The following is a 12,644-nucleotide window of genomic DNA, read 5'->3' on the forward strand; positions in this document are numbered from 1 at the left end:
CCATTCCTCAAGAACGCAAACTCCTTGAATTTCCTGTCCGCATTCCCTTCCCCGGGGGGGGGGGGGGGAATGAAATATTGTCTTCTGATGCAACAAGTACGAATAGTTTTCGAAACAGCCAAGCACGATGAATAGCCAAGAGGTATAATCTCAAATCAAAACCAAAAGAGGACCAAGTAAAGAAACAAAACTTTACGCTAACAAGAGCATCTTTGCGTGTAAAATGGATCCTGTTTATTGATTATTACATATTGCTCGTCTTGAAAAGGTTTGACCATCAAGTGCAAGTCACGGAATCAATTGATCCAAATAATTATATTCTCATCACCTATCAAAGTACAACCAACGAGCCACGACCGATAGTCTGACAATTGAAGCATATAATAACATAATAGACTGACCAATAACCATTTCCTTTTCAATTCGATTTCAAAACAACCTGAGGAAAAATCATCAAGAAGCAATCGCATATCACCATTAGGCATCCTTTGCAGCATCTATCATCAACTTAAAAAGTGCAAATCCTCCTTGGTGACAACCAGGCATTTTTTTGGCCATGCTCTCCAGGTCATCCTGGTAGATTGAACAGATAAGTCAAAACTTTGTGATCCCCCTCAAAACAAGAACAAGAAGCAGAAGAATGTTAGAAATACAAGAACAAACAATAAGAAGAAATAATTAGACTAGGTGCTGTCAAACCATTTTGCTTTTAATGGTTTGCATCCTGAACTTCAACTTGTGACTAATCAACACTCAGACATAAAGAATCTTCCAATATGACCAAATTTTAACAAGATCTTCATACTCAAATGTTCCATCTGAAGCCCATTTAGATTGTTTTGTCAAGGCATAACAAAACCAACTGTGGAATGCTAACAAACCAGACAATACTGGACATTTTCACCAAGATCCTGCAACTGCATTTCATATGAAACAAGGTCAACTCCTAGCAAGGACTAGCCACTTGCCATAAGGGGGGACTACAGGTGTTTGAACTGTTTAATATTTATTATTTGCAGTTATAAGATAATGACACTAACACAGATGTAACCACATCTTGTGGTGGGGACAATGGACTTATACAATTACATGATTAAATAGCTTTTGCTGGACAATTAGTATGCAAGGCTGCAAAAATATTGGAACTTTGTAGGACAACATTGAACAGCAATACTTCATGGTTACAATTACGAAAAACGAACCATTGATGCAGCATAAAGCTGGGTCGACTCATAGCCATCTGCTGCACTATGATACAGTTGTTGAATTTCCATAGACTGAAGACTGCATGTCATGAAAAAGAAAGCAGTTGGTCTGACATTCAACACTCTACGGGATATACCAATAAAGGCTGGCTTGGTCTGCATGAACGAAGAGTAAACCATCTTAAACAAACCAGAAGACAACTTTTGGAGGTGACAAAATTCAGCAAAGAAGAAGCAATCAGGGCATGCAATTTTGACACCCCATTTTCCACTACATACATGCAAAACACCAAGAGTATAGAATGAATTATAAATTCAAGAGCTAGGCCTCAGGCCAGTACTTTCAAAGCAAGGGTCCATGTGAAAAAAGATTTACCCTTCATAGACGCCCAGGGAACCGAACACCCATGATGGAACTTAAAGCTCAAGTGAAAAACATATATTGCAATAAGAAGCATTCATTATCATTATTTTCAAACTGGACCTGAAAAACGGTACCTTAAGATAACAGAGTAAAAGTGTTTGCACATACTGCATATGAATGAAGTAAACATGCTTTGAACTGGCATTTTTACCTATAATAAACTCAAAGGGCCATGTCATCTGATGGTTGGTCACATGTCACAAGTTTCTGTTTTCAGTTTCCATTTCATTATGCTGCCTAGACTGGTCAGAGTCACCAGGCTTAGGATATATCTGAACTTTCATTGAGAGAACATTAATCTTTTGAAGATGAGATTTGTTAAGTAAAAAACACGAGGAGATGAACTTCTGACTAAAATACCAACAAATATCTTGTCAATAATTTCTCTAAATCTGTTTTCCACGAAGGAATTAGACAACAAAGGCAAACCAACATTACACCAGCCAAACAATTAGGAAGAAAACCTTCAAGAATAAAAAGGAAACAACAGTCACTTACTAGGCTATCTGCAGGAACTCCAATTTCTTCTACTACTTCACGCGTGATACTGTCAAACATTTCCTGAGAAAGTTTTTCCTTCATTATCTGATGGCTGTTATCATCTCTATTATCATGAGATGATATTCCAATTTCTTCAGGCTGTCGATAATTAAAGATGTATTAAAAATCAGAATGAGTTACCAATGAAAATGTTGAAGCTGGAGTTTGTAAGTATTCATATTTAATCATATCATAGATGTTCATTACTTCCAATTCTACAAATTTGAAGGTTTCCAGGTAAATACCTCTGGATGGCCTCCTGGGAAAACATAATGTCCAGGAAACTCTCCAACATTTTTACTTCTTTGCAGCACTATTATCTTTTTATCAGATGTCTCTATAACTGCACCATTACCGAGAGGGCTGGAAGTATGCTGACATTGCCTAAAATCATCTGAAAAGAATTACATCAGTCATAAGATGGTTAATACAAGGAAATAGTAGAATTCAGAATATCGACCAACACCATTGCTTTCAGCAGTTCAAGTTGGCAAAAATTTTGAAACAATATCATCTCTTAGACATGAATGACTATAGTATTTTAGCCCTCAGACCATTTCCATTGAGAATTCACATTTTCACAGCAAAAACAGTGACAAAAAGTTAAAGACTTAAATAAGAAGTGTTGATCTTTGCATCATCAGGCACTTGTGAACACTGGACAGATCCTGAAAGCAACTATATAGCAAGTGGTGCAATGAAAAAAATGTAATGTCCTAGAGGTGAACAGGCAAGGCCTCTTCCACCTCTGAGTGTCCAAAGCAACTGTTTTATAATTTAAATACAATCTTCCAGATCACAATTTCTGCATGCCATCTAAACATGAAGAAGATCTTCAACTAGTCATCATGATGCCAGCTCATACTCTACATGTTTCAGAACAACAAGTTAAAAAGTATTAAAGAGCAGATACTTAGAAGAAAATATTAGCCAACCCCAATGTTTATTAATGCTAGGCAGACTTTAACCACAGCAAAAGCATAAGTAGGATGAGCCAGGAATCTTGATGTGACCAAAATTTTGATAGAAAATCCAATTGCAGTGGCTTCTTCAAGGATTCGGTAAACAAACAAGATGGCACTTCAGTCACAACTTTGACAAGATAATGACAGCACCTTCAGATGGAAGCAGAAATCTTTCCCACAAAGGATTCAAATTAGTGCCAACAAATGTCCTGAAAAGAAGCCAGGTGGCATGGAACCATCAGCATTTTCTTTGTTACTTTTGACAGGCAAGTGGAAGGGCAAGAGACATGATAAAGGCATATAATACTGTAAGACCTCAAAGATTCCATGATGATTCTCAAAACCTTTAACTCAAGCATGAATGTCATATCATGACTTTTTGGGTTGCATTTAATTTCCCATAACCCCTTTTTTAAAAGTTATCATTGATTTCATGTAAGAAACAGGAATACACAGACAGTAGTGAATTACATCCCCACAGATGCATACTACCAATTGAAGTAAAGTCACTGGTATCAATTTTTAGCAAAGTAACAGAATTTCAGATCTATAATCAATAAGCCTGTAACATCCAAGAAGTTGGTAGTACAAATATATGAGACAGAAATAAGAGAGAGGGAGAGCGTCAAAGAGAAAACCTATAATCTGTCAAACCAAGGTGAAGGCAAACATGGGGCTCTTGATCGGTACCAGCCCCACCAGAAAAACTGTATCCGCCATACTGAAAGTCATCAATTTGATATAACTGTAAGGAACTTAATATTTGAACTGAGTATATTGCATGGCAAAGTAAATAAGCGAGGCAAAACATCAACTATTGTTCTTAAGCTTTCAATTTTTTTTCTCTCTCTACACTGCCGTAAATGCACAAATATTTACATGTAATCATTGCTTTTGCAGAAAATATATACTCTAGACGTAAGCCAAAGAGACATTGTAGTGGACCCAGAAGCATCAATGGAGTTGCCTCAGCACTGCCGAAGTCCTATGGTTTTTAACATGCATCAGATTCATGGTTTGTATTTTATGATCACCTAAGCAGACCTTCCTGGACTTTTTATGAGCTTCATCTCTACAGTTTTCCTAATTCAGGTTGTATTAAAATTATTGTCCAAATTTGCTTCCTCTACATTTGTATCTTAAGCGATTTGTTAAGTCTACCACAAAATATCACTAGAAGTATATGCTATATATTCAAACTCAAAAAACTTAACAACTCAAAATAACATAAAGAGCACAAGTCTTGTGATTCATCAACCAAAAGATTCCACGATCCAATTGTGAAGCCAAAGAAAAAGACTGCATAAAGAACTCATATTGTCCCTGCAACTAGCAAAAAACGTGATCCACCAAAGTCTCTCATTAGTAGCTAGACTTGTTTGTTTTCAGACATCTTAAACTAAAAGGCCCACTATAAATCACAATGCCATAAAACCTGCATAAACGAGGAAATACTACATGAAAAACAACAAGTATTTCAGTAAGAATAGAAAGCTTCTTCATTGGTGACTTTGAAGAAAGCAAGACTGCTGACATACCCTGAACTTTAATCCATTGAACAATGAAGCATTCTTTTGAACTCTTTGATCCCATATCTAACAAAACAGCAGAAAAACAAAAAAAAAAAAACAACGTTCAGACATATATGAGCTGATTGAACCAATATGCCGTATTTTGTATGATTCAAGAAAGAAAACACTTCAGCTAACATACGATGCAAAACTATTTAACTCCACAGGCAAAAATAAGAGTCTGACCTCAGAAATGGAGTTCTCTAAATTGACATCTGGATGAGGAATTCTATCATACACTTGACCAAAATCAACTGACACCTTCAAGTTCAGAGTTCAATTACCAATCAGTCAAATTGAAAAATTACAGAAAATTGAATTATAATATCATAAAATATGTTAGATTCTTGCATTAAGAAACCTGGGAGGAAGAGAGACCGGTGGGACAAGAGAGCAGAATCTTGAATGCAGGCTGATCTTGATTGCCGATTTCCATATTTGCTTTCATTGGTATTGTGTAAAAATGCAATTTTTTTTCAAAAAAAATTCTTGTCTGAGACTAATTTTTTGTAAAGTAAGTTAGACCTGAAAAATGTCCAAAGATGTCCTGAATTGGCGTCCAATTCAATTAACCAACCGTCTTCTGTTTTCCCTCCTCGGCGACTTAATAACTGGCACTTTTCGTCCATTTAACGCCAATCCTTTTCCTATTTGTGAATGGTTTTCTTTTCTTTTTTTTTTAAAGGAAATTTAATCCCAAATGGAGCATTAGGCAAGCTTACTAATAGATGATTGCACGAAGCAAGCCCATTTCGTGGCCCAATTTGAGATACACTAATGTACGGCTAAGTTACTTAGCCGAATCGATATGTCTGGAGAACATGAGATCGTGATCGGGTTGATATCGACCCAAAATTGAAAGTCCAAAAGTAAAAGACCCAATAGCCCAAATTATGTCACACCATTTGTTAAGATGGTTTGGCACAATTTGGCTGATTGGGTATTTGATACCCAAATATCAGTCAAATTAAAACGGTTGCAATTGAAAAACAGTGAACATCTACTCATACTTAAATAGACCGGTCGATCCAAATATGAGTCAAATTAAAACAGCTGCAATTGAAAAATGGTGAACATCTACCCATACTCAAATACAATCTCCCACACACAAAAAAAAAAAAAAGAGAAAAAAAGCTACTCCAAGGTCGATTCGTAAATATTTTTTTTTTTTTGGGTTGCTGGATTCATCAATTGAAGTTTAATAAACAATTAATGTAGGCTAATTTCCTAGATTCAAATCGATATGGGTGATCACGATTTGTTCAGCTTGATATAGAAAATTAAGGCCTTTTTTGTAATGCCATTCGACTCCAAAAAATTTTTCTTTTTCTATGAAATATTTTTGAATCGCTTTTATATTTCATATACATTAAATATCGCTATAGTATATAGTATATTTTTCTACAAAAATTCAATCCAAACGGGCTCCAAGAATGTCATGAATGGGGATTGGCAATATACGCTGAAGGTTCAGCTTCGATCTGTAGCCTGGAATCATGTTTTTCTAGTACTCCCAGGTTCAGTTAAACATTTGTTAGCTACCAATCTCAAAACGATGCGTCCTATAGCAGAGTAGTATCATTCTAGTGCCCTTTCTTGGCCTGCTTTCAGCACTGAGCAACCCCCCCCCCCCCCCAACGAAAACACCCACAACAACAACAAAAACACCCACAACAAAACAAAAAAAAGAAAAAGAAGGGACAAATGGTCGGTTCTTATTTCCCGGTGATGAGTACGTAAAGCAAATACAGAAAATTTACTTCACAGAAGATGAACTTCTCCATATCTTGAGGGAGAGTGGTGTACGTACACCAGGTCGAGTAAGTGGAAAAAATCCTATTGAATGTCACATGTGCCTCTTGATGGTACCGGACCACTGAGACTTCATAACTTAGTACAACAAATGTTTTTAGGGGAAGAGATGCATGAGCAGCCAGGTCTCGGTTTTTGGTTCAACTTTTGATTATTGAGAGTAGCATTTAGTTCAACTTATAAATCTTTGCAGCCTGGCCCTGCATGTCTTCTGCTGTTAATTAGTTCCTGGCTACTTCTGTATCAGAATAGTTGTTGGAGAGACTACTTGGAGCTTATTGGTTTGTCAAATTATTGAGGCCTAGGTTTGCTTTGCATGGTTCTATAACCTTTCTTTTTTTTTTTTTTTTTTTGAGAATTTCAGTTCTTGATTTGGTGAATTTGCTGAAATTGTTCAATATTCTTATGTTGATATGAATGAGTATTTACTATTTAGACATTTAAAGAACAAGTTTGACATAGATTTTATCGAAAAAATCCATTCAATAAAAAATCCATTAATTTTAAGAAAAAATTAATTGGCTCTGGCGTCTGAGTTAGAAATAGAAGAAAATGAAAACAAAAAAACCCATAACAATGTGCGCTTAAGGTAGATGGAAAAAAAGAAAATAACAAAATGCTCGGAATAAAATTCCTTCTATAATACCGCAGATTAAATTTGTCAAAATTCCAAATTTCATTAATCATGGGAAGATTCTTGTCTTTTTTTGTGGTCCTCAGTTGCAACTCCGCAGTTGGAATGATTGTGAAAGGAGATCCATAACAGGTCACTCAAGTCAAACGATTAATTGAAGTTCAATGGCCTCACATTTCAGCCTACAAGTATTCCGTGTATTTACAAGCTCAAAATACATAAAAGGGAAAGAAGAAAAAAAAAAAACCCACGTAATCGTACTTCGGTCTATACAGTTCAAATGTTAAATTATTGATTAGAAAATTTGTACAAATGCACGTACAGAAGGATAATAATTGTCAACTTGTGCGTTCACATAATAGATTAAATGTATAATATAATTAGCAAATATCATTAAGCACTCATAAGAAAAACCCTTGTGCTTTTGTTTCTTTTGCTTAAGATGGATTTGTTTAATTTTCTGTACAACATTTCTTTAGCATTCATTCTTTGCATCCATTCGAACCTAAGTACCTAGGCTTTACTCATTTATTTTGCTTTTCCTACAAGAAAAACTCAATCTTGTCAACCAATATTATTTATTGCTTAGCAAATTATATTAAGAGCTAGCTTTTCTTGATTGCATTTTTACTTCTAATATTAGAGCTTTGAGACATGAAGAGAATTGTGGAGTGCCAAATACAATGAAAATTGGCGAGGACCATTGCATGTTTGCATGGGCCACTGCCGAGAAGAATAGGTCTTATGAGAAACTGAGAAAGTCACAATACCACAGCTTTAGTTATCTTGAACTAGTGAAATCACATGAACAAGACAAATAATAATAATGTTTCGCCGGACACACATATTTTCTCGACACATTCTATTGTTAGCTTTGGTGAGAAATCACGTGGTGAAGACACGTGAGGGGTACGTTTCACATTAATCCTACAGCTAGAAGCGCGACAAAATCATTATGAGATCAAACCTACCATTCTCTGCCAATTTACACCTTTACGGTTCTTCAGCCCCTTTTACACTTTTTTTTAGTTCGAAATCTTTTACCTTAATTTTCTGTTTCTTGTCTTCATACTATGGCCTAGTAATCCGTGCCGTGTTAACTGGAGCCACTAGCTAGTCCATGGAAGAAACATATAATCACGGAGCAAAATCTTGATTACCCGCGACCTAAGTTAAAGTGGCTTTTAGATACTAATATGTGAAGAAGTTGCAGACTGGAGTTCCTGCATGTCTTGCTCACCTGTGATGGTTGTATATATATCAATTGGCAAAACCTATAATTCAAGCCTTTGAGCATTGATCTTTGCTTCGAAAATTATATGTATGTGTATATTCTTTCCAAAGGGAAAAGAAAGCTAAATTTTAGCCAAAGATTAGAAGCATGCGCACAAGTATTTTATCACTTGGCTAGCAAATGTAAGAAATTAATAGGCAGGAAAGTTTATTAAAAAAAGAAAAGAAAACAATAGAGATTAATCATGAATAACAAAAAATTTCAGCTCAGGAAAGACATATCTGTTATGTTCATGAGTAAAGGGTTATGTCCCGCATTGATCCGAGAGATAGAGAAAAAGCGGTTAATATGTAAGAACGAACCCAAGACCTAATAACTCAAATTTTTAGGCCAGAGTTGGGTCCCTAACTCACATATTGATCTTTTTGATGGGTTTTCTGGAGATGTTTCCCCTTATCAATGTCCAAGTAAGTAAACAAGGCATTAATTTGCTTACCAAACAAGGGAAAAAATAGAAATGGCACTCTTAGCTTGTTATTATGAGGGCGTGCAAAGTGCAAGTAACACGGCACACGGGAAGGATAGTTGGCATATTAAAGTTCTCTAGATCGATGTCTTAATTGCCCGCACTGGACAGATACAAGTTCATGACCACAACAGTTCAATTTACACTCAACAATTGACATTCGACCAAATTAAAGGGGTAGCCATAATCAGTAACATGTCGCTTTATTTGCCTCTAAGGACATGATGATCCTCTGGTTCCCTCTTCAATAATACCAAGAACTACATTCCAGCAGAAAATGGAAGCTATATATCTATATTTGTACCACATATACTGTATACAAGTCGAGAAAATATGAAGCAAGAATTATAGCAAGCTTCTTGCCCAAATACAAGGAGCCACATCTCCTACGTACTATTTGATGAGAAAGAATCCGGAAATGAAAATAAAACTGTAAAAGCTTTTTGTTTGACATTCATGCAAAAAATTAAGAAAGGAAAAGGAAAATAATTGAGAAGTGCTAACAATACAATGATCAAAAGAAGAGTCATGGGATGACAAAGTCTTCAGGAACGTAAAAGGTGTCTGGATCCTCATTTTGGAGCCACCCGTACATCTCCAAGAAAGGGTTCGTTAGGGTTTTAGGTGGATAGCTATTAATGCAGTCTTCCCATGCATTTCCACCACCCACATCTCTTACCACCTCCCACAAACAACTGTTACACTTAAATCCAGCTCCAAAGCTAATCATAAAAACTCTATCACCTTTCTTCAGCCTCTTTTTAGCCTCCATGTACCCCAAAACATACCACAAGCTACTAGCAGAAGTATTCCCAAATCGATGGAGAGTCATTCTTGCTGGCTCTAAATCGTACTCGGTCAGATTCAGACTCTGCCCTATCCCATCGATCACCGCCTTTCCTCCGGTGTGAATGCAAAAATGGTCCACACCAGTCTTGAAATTAATAACAGGTCTGCTGCTGCTGCTGCTTCCATCTTTGGTGTTACTTCTCATCCTCTCCCAGATGAAAGAAACTACCGTGAACCGTAGAAGCTCTCTGATAGGCAGCATCTTGGGTGCTATTTCCTTCAAATTATCGACGAAAGCACGTGTGGCTGCCTTTGGCAAATTCTTGCCGAGGTGAAACCCTACGCGGCCTTGATCATCCTCCTTCTGTATGCAACAATCATAGGCTTCATCCCTTGCTCCATGATGAGTTCTCACTAGACATTTCAATTTAAACATGGCTTTGTTCCTCAAAGCCACCTTATTAGTCAAAAGAATCGCACAACCGCCTGATCTGAACAAACAGTTTGCTAGTATCATGGATCTGTCATTTCCTGGATACCAATTAGGACTCAACGACTCTGATGTTATGACAAGGGCATACAAATTCTTTTGTGTCTTGAATATGTTCTGGACAATGTTGACCGATATCAGACTTGCACTGCATCCCATACCAGTGAGATTGTAGGTCTTGATGTTGTCCCTCATCTTATAATGGTTGACAATTCTAGCTGATAGAGATGGGACCGCAGCTAACATGGAAATATTCACCACTAGCACATCAATCTCGGACGGCGAAATGCCGTTCCTCTTCAAAACTTTGTCAATGCAATCATAGAAAAATTCCTCCATCTCTTCGATCCCATCATCTTGAGTAGGGCACTCTTCTCTATTGTGGAAGACCATTCTTGGTGCATATGTTTGTTCACCAATGCCGGAGCTAACAATGGCTTTCAAGAGGAATTTGTACTCGAGGAGGCCGAGGTTCTTGTTTCTTCTTATGAGTTCACCACAGAACCGAGTGCTGAGCATTCTATCATCGGTTGGTTTGTAGCATTCATAGTCTAATATGTAACAAGACTGGTGTCTCATTCGATCAATAATTTTCACGAGAAAGAGGAAGAAATAAAAGAGAGGAAGACAGTATAACAACATGAAGTAAACATCCATGAGAAATATGGGAAAACTAAGGTTAAGTGAAAAAGAGAAAACCAGAGAGAGGAGAAGAGGGGGGGAGGAGGAGGAGGTGTTGAAGTTTAGAAGCTCAGGATTACTGATGAGAAATTTAGATCAAACGCTTGAATAAAAAGGCGTCCAACATGTACACATGTGACTTTGCTTTAAACCACCCTTATCTCTCAACCCCCAACAACACCCGATCGATGCGTGACTTCCCTAACAATCTTTTTGTCATTAAAATGGGCAATAGTCATGCCTTAAGTATGTACTAATCTGAGATTAAGACCCCTATTAGATGTCTTTGCAGTCTCCTAATTAACTTCATCACCATAAATGAAAAGAATTTGCTATGTGACGCAGTCTCTTACATCCACCATGCCTTATGATCATACTTGCAGTGAACTTGATATTTCTTACCATAACTGCAAGCAAGTTCCCCAGGAATTTCTAGCTGTAACCTCAACAGTACGTTGTATTTCTTACGGGTCTACCAGCATTTCCTCAATCAATTTCGTTTTGAAGTTTGGTTGTAAAAGAATAACAAATTTCTTGAAATTAATTGGCCATCCTCCTTTTCTGTACACGACCTTAATGGAGATACCATAATGTTGCAGTACGGTCGGTGTACACTTGCTTACTTTTAAGACTGGCAAGGGCAGGTCGATGGAGCCATAAAGCCAAAAAATTTTGAAGATCACTGTTGACAAATTGACTCAAAGCTCTCTTATCTTAGGAACCCTGAAATTAATTTGCGTGAACAAGAATTAGGAAAAAACCAAGGTATTCCTCTCAAAAAAAAAAACTACCTAGGTATATTTCACTATCCCTATGGAAACTAAAGAGGCAGAAAAGGGTTAGATATGTGACAATATTTTGCAGCCAGATGTGTGAAGGAGAAATTTCCTGATATCAAGAGAGTCTGTGAAAAATATTCACCAAGGACAGCCACTCTCATTGAAGCTGCCACCGAAGTAGATGTACTGATATTATTGAGCGTGTTTGGACAGCCAATTATTTGGCCAAATATATTTGCTGACATCACCATTACAATTTCCAATACACCTTTTTATCTTCTCAATTACCTTTTTATCTCACATACATCACATCACAAAAAGTGCTACAGTAAAAATATTTCACATAACTTACAATCCAAACACACTCATTATATCCTTACATGAAATTTCTGATCATTATTTGCACGCTGGACTGCAGATCCCTCCTTTCATATATACCTCCAACAAGCTAGGATTCGACATGCCTACCGAGAAGTGAATAGATGTCTGACTTTATTTATGTATGCAACTACTATTTTGCACCAAGCAAAGAAAAAGAAAAAACACAAGGTTAGCCACCCTACGGGAGCTCAAGAAGCCAGTTCTTAGCCAAACGCAAACGTCCGTGCGTGTGGACCACTCCCAATCTAATGCTGGTCCCTAGTGGCTACGAGTTGATGTATTAGTCTCATAATGATATGTAGAAGAAATGAAGAGGATTAGGTTTTCCAAGGTCAGCATTTCATTTATAGCGTCCGCGCCACAATCAGCATTGACTTCACTTCTTAACCAACTGAGAGCTCAGTTGGGCGCGTACGATTAGAAGGGACAAAAAAATCCCTCCCTCTTGGGTGCATCCCTATTCCCCTCCCTCCCCTACTCTTATCAGCAGAATGTATCTCAAAGCATATATATAAAAAATAATGTGATTGATGGATGACTGAAGTAATTCACCAATTTGGAAAGCCATATATAGTTGATTAGCATTAGATGTTGATTAGCTTATCCAAAGAGA

General features: G+C 37.0%; 2 protein-coding genes across 6 annotated transcripts; both read right to left on the reverse strand.

Annotated features, from left to right (window-relative positions):
- Positions 1-211: 211 nt before the first annotated feature.
- Positions 212-5,373, reverse strand: LOC113728580 (nudix hydrolase 9-like). 5 transcript variants are annotated; one of them, XM_072077612.1, is made up of 9 exons: positions 5,067-5,373; positions 4,892-4,966; positions 4,673-4,729; positions 3,773-3,855; positions 3,285-3,343; positions 2,415-2,563; positions 2,128-2,268; positions 1,203-1,284; positions 212-573 (listed from the first exon to the last, which is right to left on the reverse strand). In XM_072077612.1, exons 1-8 carry the CDS (start codon positions 5,151-5,153, stop codon positions 1,249-1,251), a joined length of 687 nt encoding a protein of 228 aa, XP_071933713.1. In that variant the 5' UTR covers positions 5,154-5,373; the 3' UTR covers positions 212-573; positions 1,203-1,248. The 5 variants fall into 5 exon arrangements, with proteins under 5 accessions (XP_071933713.1, XP_027108774.2, XP_071933700.1 ...); XM_027252973.2 differs by having other exon boundaries at positions 1,203-1,361; XM_072077599.1 differs by lacking the exon at positions 212-573 and adding an exon at positions 592-917 and having other exon boundaries at positions 1,203-1,361.
- Positions 5,374-9,330: 3,957 nt separating this feature from the next.
- LOC113728585 (3-ketoacyl-CoA synthase 12-like) lies at positions 9,331-11,029 on the reverse strand. Its single transcript, XM_027252977.2, has one exon. It carries the CDS (start codon positions 10,845-10,847, stop codon positions 9,438-9,440), a length of 1,410 nt encoding a protein of 469 aa, XP_027108778.2. The 5' UTR covers positions 10,848-11,029; the 3' UTR covers positions 9,331-9,437.
- Positions 11,030-12,644: the final 1,615 nt, after the last annotated feature.

Source organism: Coffea arabica, chromosome 1c (assembly GCF_036785885.1).
Source record: "Coffea arabica cultivar ET-39 chromosome 1c, Coffea Arabica ET-39 HiFi, whole genome shotgun sequence".
Lineage (NCBI taxonomy): Eukaryota > Viridiplantae > Streptophyta > Magnoliopsida > Gentianales > Rubiaceae > Coffea > Coffea arabica.